At 39.7% G+C, this 18946-nt stretch overlaps 1 protein-coding gene across 4 annotated transcripts in view; it reads right to left on the reverse strand.

Annotated features, from left to right (window-relative positions):
* Nucleotides 1-2655: 2655 nt before the first annotated feature.
* The window catches only part of AGPAT3 (1-acylglycerol-3-phosphate O-acyltransferase 3), a 137204-nt gene continuing 120913 nt past the window's right edge, over nt 2656-18946 (reverse strand). For all 4 annotated transcript variants that reach the window (XM_048865144.2, XM_075132396.1, XM_048865133.2 and 1 more), the window contains 5 exons: nt 16770-16923; nt 16180-16282; nt 12380-12455; nt 9903-10101; nt 2656-9206 (listed from right to left, as the gene is read on the reverse strand). In XM_048865144.2, the coding sequence (XP_048721101.1) occupies nt 9118-9206; nt 9903-10101; nt 12380-12455; nt 16180-16282; nt 16770-16923 (621 nt within the window). In that variant the 3' untranslated portion in view covers nt 2656-9117. The remainder of the gene's footprint in view (nt 9207-9902; nt 10102-12379; nt 12456-16179; nt 16283-16769; nt 16924-18946) is intronic.

Consider the following 18946-nt stretch of genomic DNA (forward strand, 5'->3'; position numbering starts at 1 on the left):
GTCACAACTTTTTTAATATTAATATTTTATTGTGATGGACTGCTGAAAACAACCACTTTTTTCATCTTAAGGATAAAAAAAATTCTCTTCTGAGATAAAACATTTTATTCTAAGTGTCAGATCAAAATCAGCCTTTAAAGCTGAATTGTGAAACAGAGGGGTTTTAATGGAAATGTTAAGATAAGAAAAGTTATAGCAATGCAACCTACAAGGAACAAACAAGCAGGTTTTGCTGGTATGCTAACAGTAGAATCCATCTTTTCTGCGTAAAAGCATTGCCTGGACAATCAAAAACAATTTTACTTTTGCATTATTTTAAGATTTCAGTGAAAAATGGAAATCTGAAAGATGTCAGATTTTAAAAATTGATTTAATCTAAAATGTCTATCCATACAGTCAGTTCATAAGCTTCCATCTCCAGAATCACAGCCTTCTACAACTATAGCTCTGCATTTACTTTTGAAGATTCTTAATGAAATGTTTTTCTCAGATGTTTTTGTTCATAGAATATCAGGGTTGGAAGGGACCTCAGGAGGTCAGCTAGTCCAACCCCTTGCTCAAAGCAGGACCAATCCCCAACTAAATCATCCCAGCCAGGCCTTTGTCAAGCCTGACCTTAAAAACCTCAAAGGAAAGAGATTCCACCACCTCCCTAGGTAACCCATTCCAGTGCTTCACCACCCTCCTGGTGAAAAAGTTTTTTCCTAATATCCAACCTAACCCCCCCCCCCACTGCAACTTGAGACCATTGCTCCTCGTTCTGTCATCTGCTACCACTAAGAACAGTCTAGATCCATCCTCTTTGGAACCCCCTTTCAGGTAGTTGAAAGCAGCTATCAAATCCCCCCTCATTCTTCTCTTCTGCAGACTAGAATCATAGAAGAATCATAGAAGGTTAGGGTTGGAAGGGACCTCAGGAGGTCATCTAGTCCAACCCCCTGCTTGAAGCAGGACCATTTTTGCTCCAGATCCCTAAATGGCCCCCTCAAGGATTGAACTCACAACCCTGGGTTTAGCAGGCCAATGCTCAAACCACTGAGCTATCCCTTCCCCCAAGCAATCCCAGTTCCCTCAGCCTCTCCTCATAAGTCATGTGTTCCAATCCCCTAATAATTTTTGTTGCCCTCCGCTGGACGCTTTCAAATTTTTCCACATCTTTCTTGTAGTGTGGGACACAAAACTGGACACAGTACTCCAGATGAGGCCTCACCAATGTCATATAGAGGGGAACGATCACATCCCTCGATCTGCTGGCAATGCCCCTACTTATACAGCCCAAAATGCTGTTACCCTTCTTGGCAACAAGGACACACTGTTGACTCATATCCAGCTTCTCATCCACTACAACCCCTATGACCTTTTCTGCAGGACTGCTGCCTAGCCATTCGGTCCCTAGTCTGTAGCAGTGCATGGGATTATTCCGTCCTAAGTGCAGGACTCTGCACTTGTCCTTGTTGAACCTCATCAGATTTCTTTTGGCCCAATCCAGTCTTGGTCCCTCTGTATCCTGTCCCTACCCTCCAGTATATCTACCACTCCTCCCAGTTTAGTGTCATCTGCAAACTTGCTAAGGGTGCAATCCACACCATCCTCCAGATCATTAATGAAGTTATCAAACAAAATCGGCCCCAGGACTGACCCTTGGGGCACTCCGCCTGATACCGGCTGTCAACTAGACATGGAGCCATTAATCACTACCCGTTGAACCCAACGATCTAGCCAGCTTTCTATCTACCTTGTAGTCCATTCATCCAGCCCATACTTCTTTAACTTGCTGTTTGCTTGTTTGTTTGCCTGTTTGTTTCTTATTTTTGAGGGAATGGGGAAGGATAATAAATATTATACACTATGTTCCTATAAATGCTACAATATATGCAATCCCCTCAGTTCTTAGTCACACTCTTAATATAGTGAATGGAAATGGATTTAGGTTTATTGATTACACCTAAGGTCCCAATCCTGCAGAGTGATCTGCAGGTGGGTGAATCCCCACTGCAGACAATGCGGCTCTGCAAAAGAGCAAGAGTCCATCTGCATGGATCAATTTGCAGGACGAGTCTAAGACTGTAAACAGAAAACTGACATACAAAGAACAAAAACTAACAGCCCTTTGTGGATGCTTAGTTGGGCAAATCAGAATGGCAAATATGAAAACAATGTAGGTCTTTCATTTACATATTGACTACCTAGGCAGTAACATAGCTGAAAATAAATGTTAGGTAGCTGTCCCTTTTCAATAAGTGCAATTCAAAAAATTCTATTCAAACTAATGTTATACACACACATTCACTTACAACAATCAAAGTAAGTGACTACAAGTATAAATGAGATTCTAATACAGTATATACTAATACTTACACAGAGCCAAAGCTATTTTATTTTAAAACAAGATGTTTCTTTTGCATTAATCATTTTTTGAAAGCTCAGTAAAAACAGCCATCAACTATTTATGCAAATGTAAGAGAAAACGGACAAGTAATATTTGCATAGCACTGTACATCTGTGTACTAATTTGGGACACAGTTTTTCAGAAACTACGATAGGTGAGATTATTTTGCTACTTGCTTTTTACAGATCTTTTCTGAACTGCATATAATTTTGTGTAGGAAATAACTGTAGAAATGTACAAAAATATATATACACATGCACAGTAAATTTGTACCCTGTATACAGTTTTATTATTTGGTTGATTTGGCTAATAATATCTGGTAGTTAACAAAAACAACAAAATCACAAGTTTGCAACAATCATTTAGGTTAATGATGTTTAGTTTTCTCAAAGAGAAAATTATTCATTAAAGCTACCGTACTTGCTGGTGATCTTTATGGTTCAGTAACATGCCAGTTTATGGTAGCTTCCTGGCTTTCAGGCAAGTAGCATTTGATTGTCACAACTCACAGTTTTGAGACAGCAGAAGCAATGAATGTATTGGGTACATTTTGCCTGTGTAATAAACGATAGCTCTGTAACACAATCTAGTGGTTTTAAAAACATTTCATTCACAATAAATATTAGACACCCAAATTAACCATTAGTTTCAAAAGAAAGTTGAAAGTTAAAAATACCCTTCCTTAACAAAAGTATTATGCCTTGACAAAAAACAATAGATGAAACAAGAGTTTTATAAGATTCAAAAATACGTAGAGACCTCCTCCGAAAGGGACACTGTTAACCTGGATTTTCTGAAATTATTTTTTTAAAATTCCAGTTTCTGACAGAGCCCCCTTTAAATGGTATGTCCTGATTTTTTTAAATATTTCCTTTAAAAATGTTAAAAAGCTTTTTCCACTACCTTACTGATGTTTATAAAGATCTCTTCAAGCAAGAGGAAACTGACTATATACAAGGTGCTCTCCAACAGTTCGTGGACACAAACTAAACATTTTTTTTTCTCCACCGTCTTTCAGATTGTTCATAAAACTGAAGTGTTACTTGTAACTATTGTAGGTACAAAATTTTCAAATATGTGTAATTTTTAAGTTGTGTTCCTTAAATTTGAAAGCACAGAGGTTAATGAGAAGAGAATTGTGAAATATTTAGTTTATGGATGCTAATCCAGTATCTTGCCAGAGTTCTTTAAAATAGAGAATATTTTCATTACATCTTTTGAGCAGCTGGCAAAAATTTCACATGATCTATTACATTCAGACATTCTGAAAATGTTCCCAAAATATGGTAGCAATCCTGTGAAGATACTGGTGCAAAAGATAGTTGAGGAACTCAGGTAGATACTGTCCTGCCACTTCTTCCCTCTCCAGGTGGAACCTAATCTTACAGGGAAGCTCCTGACTACCCTAGGAGGGTAGATTTTTCTCTGGGACAAATGCCAATCCCAGTCCTAGTGTATCCAGAGTAATTCCACTGATTGCAAGAATTATTTCACTTTTGTACTGGCATAATGATTGCCCTTTGTGTGCATGCTTAACTGTGTGGTTTCCAAACTTTCTGGCAATTATTTAGTTTCCCAGATCAAGATGTCAGCTGTACCAGACAGTGCCCTTCATCCTTTCAGCTATGTTTACTCTAACCTGCAATGTGGTCTTTATCAGCTTCAGAATCCAGTATTATACAAGCTTTATATAATATTTGGGTTTGGAGCAGCCCAAGCGCCATCATGGGTTAGAGAACACACAGATGAATTGGAAGTGAGCAATTGTAGCACTCTGTGCTTGAGTACAGATTCAGCAATAAAGATCAAGAGGATGAGCCTATATTAATAGCCACAAATCAGAACAGGTAAACATAACAGCTGTTTTGGGACCAGTGGCTTAACTCTTAGCAGCACTAATGCGTGCACATCTCGGGGAGTCCATATCCCCTAAATGATAAGCACTGTTTTCGAGGAAAGTCCATGAACATACTTCCATATTCAAGTTGACCTACTACATATGAATGATACTTAGCTGGGCTATACCTGTTCATTTTGGCTGTGGAGATGTTTGATGAATGCCTCTGGCTAATTGGCACCATAGGACGTGGAAATTTTATTATGCCTTTTGCAACACTCTGAAGCATTCTGCCTAGTTTGAGCTGGGTATGAAAATCAACATTCCCTTAATCAAAGGTGCATACAGCCAGGACAGACGTCTTTTTTGAGTATTCCCAGGCAGAAAGTGCACCTCCATCAACTAAAAACATAATCACATTAACCAACTATTGGTTAACTACACATACACCCAATGTTAATGATGTCATTGTACTAACTCCCTCATGTTGGTCTGGTCCATTTCAGAGGGCTCAGGTCCCAGGTAATGATGTACTTATGCCAACAGTATGAGACATGCCTTCTGTAGAAAGTCTCTACTTTGTACCAGTGAAGGCATGTTATCAACAGACTCAGACTTGATAATATGCCAGTTCATACTTATTGAACATACCAAAACAATACTGACTGACAGGAAGACAAAATCCATGGACACTTGTAGTAACTTCTATTAGAAGATATGCTGTATTGGAAAAGATGTTTTAGAAAGCCCCTGAGCTCCACCTGCGGCGTCAGAAGAGAACAGTCTGCAGACGCTACATTGCAAGTAGACGGTGGTAAATGAAGTCAAGATGAATACCACAGAGGTGAATATAACAAAGCTCCAGAGAAAAGATGTGCGCTTTTTCCATGAATGCTAGGCAACCAGGACAAGGGACATAATCCTCAGTATTGGTCAGCAATTAAGTGTACAGAGCCCTTCAAAGTAGTTTAAAGCAGAACAAAGGACATTGCCTATGTTCTTTGTGCCCGAGAGAAACACATCACCCGGTGGGACACAAAGTCAATAGCAAAATCACATTCTGACAGTCAGCTCATGGTTGGCAAGAGACCTATATGAGCCAAAGCCTGTAAATGCTAATTAGTATACCACAGGAAGTCCTTCTTCAGCAACAAATGTTTATGCTTTTATGACTGATGGGATGCAATGGTGCCAGCAACCGGCAAGAGCTCTCCCACCATATTCTTCACAAGGCTCCTGAATTGGGTCGCATGATGCTATTATGGTATTGCACATGGGAATTTGACGGGGTATGACTTCTTCCTCCATGCCAGTGCTAGGGAGCTGCTAAGGTCCAGAATCTAAACTGGGTGCATATTCAGTCTGGGAAGCCATTTGTCTCCTGAATCAGGGTTGAGCTCCCCAGCAGTTGGCCTGTGAAAGATCCACTGAGACCTCAGGTCCACAACTGGAGAACTTGAATTTTAATCCAAAAGATCAAACAATTAAAGCCTTGAAAGATGGGTGGAGTGAAAGGGAAAATGCTTCCAGATTCTTAAAAGACTTATTGAAATTGTGGAGATCATGGGTGAAAATTAAAGACCAAAAAAAATTGGTATATTTTTGTTTATTATTGCTCTCAGAGGGCGTGGTAGTCAATTATACAAGCTATTTTCTATTAAACCAGAAGAAAATAGTGTAAAATATAAAATCTATGCTCACTGTTCCAATCCAAGCCACTTGCTCATCTTCATTAGAGACATTTACTGCAGCTATTTCCAATCATGTTAATTTATACATACTCTGTGTATATATATATATATATATATATAATTATATATTAAAAAAAAACCTATCTGAAGAGACAAAAGTTCCAAATGAAAATATTCTTGCACTATTTGTGCAGTGTACTGTGCACTGTTGTACAATTCAGTTTTCCAAATTGTTACCAATATGTCTGCTTAGAATAGTAAAAATTAAGCAAATGATAATATATTTACTACACTTTCAAAACAGAGCACGACCAATATGTTATGATAAGAAAAGAAAATACATTAAACATGTGCTTATTCTCCCCTTGATGTACATGCACTAATCCCATTAACTCTAATTAGGAGTTGCATGCACTAAGAGGAGACAAGACCTCTATAAAAAGAAGGGATTTTTAATCTTTTCCTCTGCCTAGTGCCCAACCCCTCCCTCCCACCACTAAGAAAAGGGAAATATTTGTTAAAATCTGGCAGTGTCTACCAGTACCAAGGCCCCTGCTCACAGGTAACTATAAAGTATAACCAGTGGTCTTCCTGCTTTGCTCTTGTTACCAAAGCAAGTGCAATTTAAATATGTTGAACATCATCTTCAGAAAGCAAGTATACAGCATCTGTTAAGTCTTCCTAACAAGCAAGAGTTATAGCCATTACCCAAATAAAAATAAAAAAATAGCAAGCCCACCTGTTTTGCTCCTCTGGTTAGAAAACATCAAAGAAAACCAGGGATTTTGCTTTATCAGCATTCAGAATTCTAACTGTTTAAAAAGAGTGCAAAAAATGTCTGGTAAGAAAACACACAATCATGGCCGTATTCTGCCCCTCCGAAGCCGGTGTTCAACTTTCACTGAAGTTAAGAATTGTGCACCCTTTTTTCCCTTAGGAAGCATGGCATACTAACACAGGGGCTGAGAGCGCAATGCTTAACTGGGGATGGATCTAACAAAAGACATGGATGCCGTGAGACAATCTGAAAATTCTCTCATTAAAAAATACCCCAAATGAACAGTCAGGTACATGAGAAAGTAATGATGAACAACCCAAAATGCAGCATTTCAGTAAGCTATTAAACGATTCTAAAACTTGAAGTTAAAAAGAAAATCCTTATGGGCAAATATCTGTGGGGGAAGAGGTTAGCGGGAGTATGAAAAGAAGGTAAAATATTACACTTTTACCTTTGGCTACCACAGCAAAGAAAAAATAAATCAGTGTTTTAATGAGATCCGGCCTTCACAGAACTGAAATAAATATTCAAACAGAGTTTGGGTTAAGATGAGAGGATGACCGTTAACACAACATCATTTTAACCTTTAGGGTCAAATTCTGCCCTCAGTTATACTTGGGCAACACATTCCACTGCCTACTCTGGAGTGTAGCCGAGTGCAGAATTTGGCCTTTAAACTTGAAGATATAAGCAGTTTCCGCATATTTATGAATACCCATCTACACACACATACAAGAGCACTCTGCACAGCCTTACAATGTGCATTTGGAAAGAGACTGGCACAGCCAAGGTTCCGATGTCCAGTTTTCAACAATAAGCCCAAAGGCTAAGTGATCAGCATTGTAGATATTAAAACCCCCTGAAGATACCTCAACACCCATCTAGTGTTTCCACCTCTAACAACATGGCTCATCTAGCGATATATCTCATATCAGTGTCCTAACATAGCCAGCTAAGAAAAGCAGCACAGACCACTGTACAGCCGGAACATGCAGGGTGGAATCCTGGCTCCACTGAAGTCAATGGGAAAACTTCTATTGACTTCAGTGAGGCCAGGATTTGACCCCTAAACATTAGAGCAGTGATATCAGGCTGTCTCCTGCGGCTCTTTGCAGCACATGATATTAAAACACTGTGTGATTTAGTTAGTAACCAATCAGGATGCTTTTACTATGCCATTAACCAACTGTAGTTGATAAAATAATACTTGGTCAATCATTTTGCTGTGAGAATAATACATACACATACAAACACACACACTAAATATTTCGCCTGTCATACTGTTTCAATATGAATATATAGTACTATAGTAAATGAAACCATGAATTCGCACTACTGTGACTCTTTTGGGTAATGTTGATTGCTAATCTGACTCCTGAACCACCGAGTATCACTGCACTAGAGACACTAATTGCACCCTTTCTTTTTAGTGTTGCTGCACATAAAGAAAAATCCTTTCCAGGACTGCTGTGCTGGTTTATGCTGATTTTCTCAGTAGACTGCTGCAGGGGACAACCAGTGGAGTGGGACTTCAGTGATGAGAAACATTAACAGATATAAGGAAGAAACGTCAGTACAACTGAGTAAATAGCCTTCTTTACACTGGACCAAATCTCAGGGCTTACTATTCACTTAAAAAAAGCAAAGCAAAACGGATCCAAGGCATGTTAAGTACAAAACAGGGCAATCAGTGCTCAAACCACCAAAGTGGTGTGTTGAGCTTTAACTGAGCATTGACCAACAGGTAGGGGTGGAAGCCTTTAAACTGTGAATCTGATGTACAGTATGTGCTTATCAATAAGGTACCACTTCCATCAAAATTCCATTATCCATTTTCTTGTGGTACAGAAGTTCTACGATGTTGCCTGAAAATAAAAAGTGCCTGCAATAAAATGTACACAAATGGGATTTTGTCTGTAGTCATGATAAAATGGCCTTTCCAAATGGCTTTCACCCAAGGAACTACTGTCAGTGAATTTAAAATGGGTTGTGTTTCCTGGAGCGCACTCAGCACGGATGCTGGGAAAAACCAATATTAAATTGACTTTAGCAAGAGGAAACATTCAATGGCTCCTGTTGCAAAGTGAGTTTCAGATTCTTGAAGGATAAACCAGTGTGACTGGTCATCTGCAGAAACAGCTCACTGTGTCCAATATTTCTCGGCCCCTCCACAAACAAAGCAAAAAGTTACCATTTTTTAGCCCAGATTTTCACCCCAAGTTTGAATACCATGGTCCTTAAACAGACAGAAAGCTGATGTTTTCTCTCCTCTTGATTCATCCAATTTCTTCATTCTTGGCTCAAGTATTATTCATTAATATTAGTCATCAGTTAATAAGAAAAAGATAGTTTCTAAGTGTTTTTTAATGAAGTTAATTTGATACCATAGTCTGGTTATATGTGCTCTGCTTGCAGCTGTGAGTTATTCCTTTTTCTTGAATTCTTGGTTGCCATAGCTGGAGCCTTTTTCTATTTCGGTTACTCCTATCAGTCTACGAACTCCAAAGGAAGCTTTAAAATAGAATACAGAAATTGGAGGTGCATTACAACTGATATAATGATAAAATCCTGTCTCTGTCTCTCTCTCTCTCAGACAGACACTCTTTGATGCTAGATGGGCCATGGGGATTGGATACAGAGGTCACAGACTGAGCAATCAGTAGTGACTCCGGGCCAGACACTGCCTCCAATCTGTGTATGCAGCTTCCATTGACTGACACTTTGGATCAAGTACATGTGCTAAATCATTAAACCATAGGGCAGTCCAGATTTTAAGAATCAATAAAAGTGTAACTAGTGCACATTTTTTAAAAGAAACTGTACTGATAGCTCTGGAAGCTGAAGTCTTCAGTTAACCACAGAACATACTCAGTCAGTATGGGGAACATCACTGCAAACTTCTTCACATTACCCAGCGAATATGCTTCACCCCTCATGAAGGGGCTACTGTGTGAATATTAATTAGCACATTAAGTATAACTTAAGAAATAAGAGACTAACCTGTTTGAAATTAAGGCTTTTGAAATAATTGTTTTTCTATGCAAAAATGGAAACCTACGTAACTTGTCCTGAATTTTCATCCAAAATAACAACTTTCTGGAAGTATCATTAATAGTAATCATACGCAGAATTTATAACAGGTAATGGCCACTATTGTATCATATTGTGCTTTGGCATCATCTCCCTCTTCTCAATAATTTTCATTACCTGCTCCAACAAACCCCAGGAATGCAAGGATAAGAAGGGGTGATCCACTTGCAAAAATTCCAAAACCAAATGTGAAGAGAGGAGAGAGCAGGACAGTAGCCCAGAAGAGGAAGTTTAGCAGAGTCCATGGTCTTCTAGGAGGTTTAAACTGTTGGCCGGGAAATATGCCTTCCTGATTATACATCTCTTGTAAAGCATCCTGGGAGAGAGAGCGGTAGGGGGAAAAAAAGAATGTTCCTAATTCAGGAATGTTAGTTTTTGCATGAATAGTTCCCAGACTGTAGAATTCCATGATGCCATAAAGGCCCACATCTGTGGCAAGCATTATTAGAGTCTGTGAGAGGAATTTGTATTTTCTGTGGTCTGTCTGGCATTCTGTTATGCTGCAATAACCATCAGTTAATACTATAAACACACATTTTGAACATTATTTAAAAATAAACAAACGTAAACAAACAGAAATCAAATACTGTCAGTCTCTTTCCACCTCTCTACACGCCACCCCCAGCTGTCACTGTGTTCAGACTTCAGAGAAGCTTTAGCCCTGAGAACTACTCAGACACTTTCCAGTCCTGCGCTGGTTGCTTCTCTATTGCTCCTTCTTCCTGTTTTTATTACCAGTGAGTCAGGAACCATCTATAGGAGGTGCAGCAGAAAAGTACTCCTTCTGGAGCTAACAGAGTGAGGCAAAGCACAAGCTGACCAGCAGGGTCCTTGCAACCTGAAGATACTGGGGCTTGATTCTTCACAGGAAGGCTCAATCCTGTAGCCAGAACCATAGAACTTCAGAAAGCAATACGCCCTGAACTAAGGCTTTAGAAAAGTGTGGTACTGAGAAAAATCAGACAAATGATTACTGTGTCCACATTATTTTTCTCAGTTTAAGACAATGATTTATAAGCTGCATATAGAATGAAAAGTCATTTATTTAACCTATCGCTATTTTAGCCTCCATTGACTTTACCAAAAAAAGATGAGCTCAAGACATTCCCTCTTAATAATAAATCCTTTAGTACAAAGACAGCACTTTAGGAATTCCACAGTTACAGTGGCTTTTCTAAACCCACTGAGATCAATTTATGAAAAAAAAAAACCCTCTAATAAAATTTGACTCCAGTGTTGAATGGCGGTACAGCCAACATCAGATCCTCGACTGGGGCAGCATTCTGTCCAAGTGAAGTAAAATGGTGTGCTATCTGCTTTCCCTGCTTAACTCTATACTTACTCGACAGCAAAGAGGGTGACACAAATGGAAAAGCAAAAACTAAAAATGTGCATCAACGCTCAGCTACCAAAGTGGGAAATTTCATGGGGTATTTTCATAATTTTCAAATGACTCTTAAGTCTGTTTGACACATCGACATCCAGGATACAAGAGGGGCGGACAACAACTAATATTCTTTGTGAACAATTCTCAGTCCCCTTGCCCCAATTGTTTTGAGTATTTTTAGGATCTACAATAAATACGGTTATAATGAACAAAAGTGAAACTTGGGAGAAGAACGCCAAGAACCTTATGAACAATTTGTTGCCTGCCTACAGGTTAAGTGAAGGTTTGGAAATATTGCAGTACAGGTCACCAAGGCAGAAAAAAATCTCAGAAGTGTCAGGGTTTCTGTGCTCTTCTACTTTCTGTGCCAGAAACAGCACACACAAAAAATAAAAATCAAGATATGCATTTCAAAACAGATGTACTGATGTACACAAGTCCAATCTATACAAGCACATGGCAAACTTTATGTACAGTTCTCTCCCCATCCCTGCATCTCTATTAAATCTGTGGTCAAAAAATTTACCATCTAGGAAAAAGAGTTGAAAGAAAACTTTTGAGCACCCGGAGAATGCACTACCTATGTGCTCTGACAGCAAACTAATGGACCTGCCTGCATCACGTCAGAAATTGCAGCAGAGATCCGGCAGGCAAGTGGACAGAGACAGAGGAATGGGCAGAAGAGAACAAAGACTAGCTCTGCAAAAGTTGCAATCTAGAGCCTCACTCTGCTAAATGTGTCCAAAATGAATCACCACCTCTGGTTTAGAATTATCATGCATCTATAGCTCCTAGAAACGTCCATAGGTGGAACAAAAGCATTTAAAAATATATGAAAAATACCCCAAACCCGAAGGACATAGCAAAAGAGACCAGGTTACGTATGGTTTCCCCCAAGGGTAGCTGTGTGTGTGTGCGTGTGTGTGTGGGCGGGGAGAGGGTGTCTTCTATGTCTGTGCAGTATCCCACAACGTTTCCCTTCAAACCACAGCCACCATTCTGTGGTCAAGGAGGAATGGATGGGGCTCCCTTCAAAGCCTGCCAACACTGCTCCTTAAATGAATCTAAGGAATAGCTGCCAAGTTACAAATCGTGCTCCCATTTCCTCTCTCCCTCCACGAGTTGAATGTGCATTGCTCAGCTCTTGACATGCTGCTCCTTAGAACGTTACTTTATGGCAGATCTGAAAGAGAAAAAAGTCATTTACCTTCTCCTGGTACAGTTTATGAAGCCAGTTTGCAGCTTCCTTTTCATCTACAGGGATATCTTCAAGAGGAAATCTCCTGGTTTATTAAAGAGATTTAAAAAAAAAAAAAGAGTCTTAAAAGAAAATCCAGATATTTATTTTACTTTAGATCTTTTCAAATGAAGAGCTGCAATTCAATATATAGCAAAAACTGTCAGAAGTTTTGGAATGACCAAAGTCATGAAGTGCAAATAAGAATCAGACAGCTTTTAATAGAAACCACACTTCCAGTTCCCACTTAGAAATTTGCATTCATGAAACAGCAGAATATACAGCTGTTTGCTACCAATTTCTGTCTCCCTCAGAAAGACACATATTTTCTAGTCAAGTATTACTGCAGCCGCAATGGCGTTATCAATGGTTGAATTCAAGTAAGATCTAGTTCACATTTTGACGACTAGAGCTGGTCAACAAACTGGAAAATTATTCACAAACATTTTCATAGTGAAAAAAATAATCTTTTTTTACTTGAAAAATCAAAATTTGGAAAATTGTGACCAGCTCTATTGAAACCATCTTCTCTTCATATCCCACTTCTAGTGACAATCTACTCATTTCCCTGCTATTCTACTGTCCTCTCAATCACTCTGCCCTTCCAGCAATCAGTCTCCAGCTTTCAAATTACTTCCCACTGCAGAGCCAGCCTTCTTGCTTTGCAATGTATAGAGTGTTGCAAGGTTCAATTTGCAAAGTCGAAACCTGCAAGGTTCACTCATCCCTAGTTATGTAGCATCTTTTGGAGGGATGATAATAATCCGATTCTGTGATCCTCTGGGCAAACAGAAAAGACACTGGTGGGGGAAAAAAAAAGATCAGTGAGATGGCCAATGACCAGGTCAGCAGTTCAAACACGTAGTACAATAATCTGTAAAATACACAAGCGGGAAAAAAAAAAAAGTGTTTCCCAGTGCTCTGAAAGACACATTCAACACATTCTAGACCGTTAAATCACTAACACAATATTTAGTTTTGATAATAGCTTTATAAAGAAGGATTGCACCATTAATAAAAAGCATCATTTGCTGAAAGCTCTCTTCCAAAGTCATCACTGCACTGAAATCGCCACTAGAGGGTACTCACAGCAAGACCATTTTGATGATTTAGGAGGATTATTTCAATTCTCTGGAGTCCATTATGAATGAAGACCAGCAAAGTGTGCAAACAGGCTTGGCCACTCCTCTCTGTGCAGAGGACGGCGTACACCTTATGCTCAAAACCTGAGCTCACATGGCTTCCTTTCTTTGACCTAAGCCAAGTCTGCAGACTCATTAAGGGTGCCACATGTGTTCAGTTTGCAGTAAAAGGACAGAAACATACAGCCTGTGGCAGGGAAATGTATGCTAGCTACATCCTACCAGTGAGCTCACCATAATGTCTGGAAAAATTAGATTCAGTTTTGTACCTGCTCATTGCAGCATTGTAGGAAGTTCCCATCAACAGAAAAATTGTATTTCCAGTTGGGATTAACCTCCCATGCCCACAAGCAACTTTAAACAAGGCAGGTTCTAGCACAGTCAAGTGTCTTGAGAAGGCACATTCACCCCACAAATAAATATATATGTCTAAAATCAGAGCAGACTGAACAATTCAGAAGTTAGGTTAGTAACTGGGCACAATTAGTCAGGAAAGCTCACCTAGCACTAATACCCCAGACTCTTCTGTAAGGTTGACTGACAGCCACTGGTTTTCATCTTTCCTTTAGCACCACCAAACCACACCAACTCACATCTCATTTAGCAAAGCAGAAGGTATTAAGTGGATGAAGCCATTGTTTCAGTGCACAAATATCCAGATATTTGCTTGTGCATACTTACTCATATCTACTTTGCCATGCTTTGGGCACTTACAATTGTCTAGGGAAATCATACTCAGCACATGTGCAGTGCACTGTTACTTGGTTTGTAACTTGTTTCTCCACTTAGCAAAGCACACGCTCCTCATTGGGAATACGTATGTGGCAAGCGTGAAGAATTAAAGTGAAAACAGTTTGAGTTATCCAACTGAAAAAGATTTCTGAAAAATTTCCTGAAGGCATTTCTGAATGCATGCCTTTCCCTTCTCCATCCCTGGATAATTCCCAAAATGGTCAAATGGAATTGTTCCAGGTTTCCAGTCCCTCTCCACTCTGGGCTCTCAGCAAGCATGGGGAATGTCAGCTGAGAGAGTAATTTTCGGGGAAGTTACGTAAGCACCTGAGAACAGGATTGGAATGGAAGGAAGTTCCTCCCCAACTACAGCTAGTGTTTCACCTGCTTCTAGGCTGGCAGCTCTTGCTCTACATTTTGCTAAATTGTTGCTGCTACCTCTCAATGCTGAAGGTCTAGGTGAGACTCCCCAGAAGTTCTCCTCAATAGGATTCAATACAACACACAACCCCTTGTATCAAAAAGAAGAATAAACTTGGTCAGTAGCTTGGCAACACACTCCACGGCAGTGCCCAACAACCCGGGGAGAAAAAGAAATACCTCTGGTTATTCAACAGCAATCTCTCTATCAGAGTAAGGTAGCGTTTCACAAAGCGTAGGGAACACAAGGATAAGAGGTGGGGAAGGGAGTGGACAGACCTCTCAGTTGTTGTTCAGAGTCTTAACTTTGAGTTTTTTAAAGAAAAGGAATAAAAGGAATTGTGTCAGTTGCGAAGAAAACCTTCAAAGCTGAAGGTAACAGACACCTGTCAAGTTAGCAGAGGGCCTGAAACAACAGCTGTGAGGACTGACTGTCTTCATTTATTTCAATCAGTGTTAACTCAGATGCTAATGATGACAATTAACAATGTTGATATTTAAAATATTTGCAGTGTTATTGTAGCCATTGGTCCCAGGATATGAGAAAGACAAGGTGGGTGAGGTAATATACTGGACCAACTTCTGTTGTTGGACGGGACAAGCTTTTGAGCATCACAGAGCTCTTCTTTGGGTCTGGAGAAAGACACTAGAGAGTCTAAGCTAAATACAAGGAGGGACAGATTGTTAAGTGTTAAGGGTTCACACATCTTGTAGGAGACTACTTAAAATGAAGTGGGCAATCAATAAGTCTGCAATCATAGGACAATGGAGGATTAGTAGGCAGTAGGATGTGTTACAAATTGTTGTAATGGGCCACAAAACAACGAGCATGTCTGTTGCATCCATGGATTTTAGTGTCTATTAGAGTAACGAATTTAAGTTCCCAGGCTCATCCTTTGAAGGTGATGTGCAGATTTCCTTTGAGGATGAGGACTGAGAGGTCTGATATGTCCAAAAGGCGTGATCCTTTTGTGCAAAGTGTTTGCCCACAGGCGATAGGGTGTTTTTGTCTTACCATTTTTCGGTGTGAATTCATTCAGGATTAATATTGTGAATTCAGTACTAATCAAAGTCACATAAGAAAAGAGAGGAATGATCATACTATGCAGATCTACACAATCCATTATGAGAGACTGCTCGTTTTGGGCAGGACTTTAACACCACATGGCAGGGAGGGCATGATTAGTTTCATTTTCCTAATTCTGGAGGGCGCAGGTGAATGCCAGATTATAGGAGTAGTCATGCCCACTCTTGAAATTTCGACCTAGTCTCCTTCTGGCCTGACAGGTGACGGCTGTGACATGGGCTCTTTTAAGTGAGGCTAGTTTGAATGACAGGGAAATGGGAAGATCCTCAGGGCATGCAAAGGAACATCCTCAAGGGATGCAGTGATGAATGACATTTTCCTACCAGTTTTGGGGACACAGTATCCAAACACAAACCTTGTACGTCTCACTTCCATCATTATATGCTCACCTTACACACATATCTGCTTCATATTTCTTTCCATAAAGGATTCCTAACAAAGATGGGTTCTTGTTTCCTCTGAAGTTTAGTGTTACATCGTACACTGCTGAAACTGTCGAAAGAAAGAAAATAGAGCTGTTAACCTCAGCATCCAAAGCATCGAGGTTGCTGCTGTTCAAGCTTTAAACAGAAACAAACCCTGATGCAAACACTGCTTTAATAATACCAGTTGGCAAAACATTTCAAAACCCATAGGTTTTATTTACCCAGATGGCCTCCTTAACAATCTAAGCTATGGCAGAGTATATGCATACACCTCACAGGAGGGGAGTGAGAGCTGAATAATTATGCAATGTTTGTATATTGCCACTTTAAAGATGGAAAGTATTAATTTTTGCAAATTAAACTAGAAAAAATTAATACATTTTAAAGATTGTTTAGAAAATGGAGTCTAGTGCTTCAGCTTAATCTTGATGTCATCCAAGAGCCATACTGACTCTGTATTATCACCTACTCACCGAATGCAATGAATATACTGAACTATGATACATAATAACACACATTACTAGTAAGGTTTAGAACAAACAGCTCACCCATACCTGTTCCCCTGAGACACTGGACAGCAGTGGTGAAACCTTTGGTTCTGGGCAACAGATGATATTTCAATTTAGGCAACCCTTTGGATTCAGCCACCTCCATGCTGATACGATGCTTGGTTTCTGTAAAACGAGTTCCTTCACAATACAGGAGAAACTAGCATACAAAACAAGAGGAAAAGCAAGGGTTTTTCTTAACAAGAAATTACTGTGTAGTGCAGATTTGGAGCTCTTACAGGATGGACAGACACACACAATTTCCTCCTTTGTTCTATAGTTATCACACATCAGAGCCATCCTACAACTTTTCAGTGGCATAACTGAATATAACAGATCATATTATTTGAGAATTACAACCAGCAGTTTGCTGTACAGTATCTGCTTTGAGAACACAGCTAATTAGAGCCTGGTCTCAAAGAATGCGGAACACACATGCAAATATTCAGAGACGCATTTAAATTTAAAGCATCTTTTTGGATATCAGTTTATTTTCTAATCAAGCAAATAGGTTATATATACACACACACGTTCTCTCTCCCCCCCTGCTCCCCTGGCTTAATTCCAGCTGAAATATTTCTTCCTTTAAAAGTCACAGGAACACTCAAAAATGCATGAACATGACTTCAGCTTCAAGTTCCAGCTCAGCTACAAGAAACAAGCAATTTCCAATACTAAATAAGGAAATTCTCTTTTCTACCACAAAGATGTAGATCATAGAATGGTAGGACTGGAAGGGACTTTGAGAAGTCATCTAGTCCAGTCCCAAGCACTCATGGCAGGACTAAGTACAATCTAGACCAGTGGTTCTCAAACTTTTGCACTGGTGACCCCTTCCACATAGCAAGCTTCTGAGTGTAACCCCCCTTATAAATTAAAATCACCTTTTTATATATTTAACACCATTATAAATGCTGGAGGCAAAACGGGGTTTGGGTTGGAGACTGACAGCTCACGACACCCATGTAATAAACTCGCAACCCCCCGAGGGGTCCCGACGCCCAGTTTGAGAACCTCTGATCTAGACCATCCCTGACAGGTGTTTGTCTAATCTGCTCTTAAAAATCTCCATCGATGGATATTCCACAACCTCCCCAAGCAACTTATTCCAGTGCCTAACCTGACAGGAAGTTTTCCCTAATGTCCAACCTAAACTGCCCCTGCTGCAATTTAAGCCCATTGCTTCTTGTCATATCCTCACAGGTTAAGGAGAACAATTTTTCACCCTCCTCCTTGTAACAACCTTTCATATGTCCCTTCTCAGTCTTCTCTTCTCCAGAATAAACAAACCCAATTTTTTGCAATCTTGCCTCATAGGTCATGTTTTCTAGACATTTAATTTTTTTTGTTGCTCTTCTCTGGACTTTCTCAAATTTGTCCACATCTTTCCTGAAATGTGGTGCCCAGAACTGGACACAATGCTCCAGTTGAGGCCTAATCAGCGCAGAGTAGAGTGGAAGAATTACTTCTTGTGTCTTGCTTATAACACTTCTGCTACTACATCACAGAATGATGTTTGCTTTCTTTCTTTCTGCAACAGTGTTACACTGTTGACTCATATTTAGCTTGTGGTCCACTATGACCCCTAGATCCCATACTCCTTCCTAGGCAGTCATTTCCCATTTTGTATGTATGAAACTGATTGTTCCTTCCTAAGTGGAGTACTTTGTATTTGTCCTTATTGAATTTTATCCTATTTACTTCAGACCATTTCTCCAATTTGTCCAGATCATTTTGAATTTTAAACATATCCTCCAAAGCACTTGCAACCCCTCCCAGCTCGGTATTGTCCGCAAACTTCATAAGTGTACTCTCTATGCCATTATCTAAATCATTGATGAAGATATTGAACCGAGCCAGAACCAATCCCTGCGGGACCCCACTTGATATGCCTCTCCAGCTTGACTGTGAACCACTGCTAACTATTCTCTAGGAATGGTTTTCCAAATATTTATGCACCCATCTTATAATAGCTCCACCTAGGTTGTATTTCCCTCATTTGTTTATGAGAAGGTCATGCGAGATTGTAGCCAAAGCCTTACTAAAGTCAAGATATACCACATCTACTGCTTCCCCCACTTTCCACAAGGCTTGTTAACCTGTCAAAGAAAGCTATTAGGTTGGTTTGACATAATTTGTTCTTGACATATCCATCCTGACAGTTACTTATCACCTTATCATCT

Source organism: Caretta caretta, chromosome 1, assembly GCF_965140235.1.
Source record: "Caretta caretta isolate rCarCar2 chromosome 1, rCarCar1.hap1, whole genome shotgun sequence".
NCBI lineage: Eukaryota > Metazoa > Chordata > Testudines > Cheloniidae > Caretta > Caretta caretta.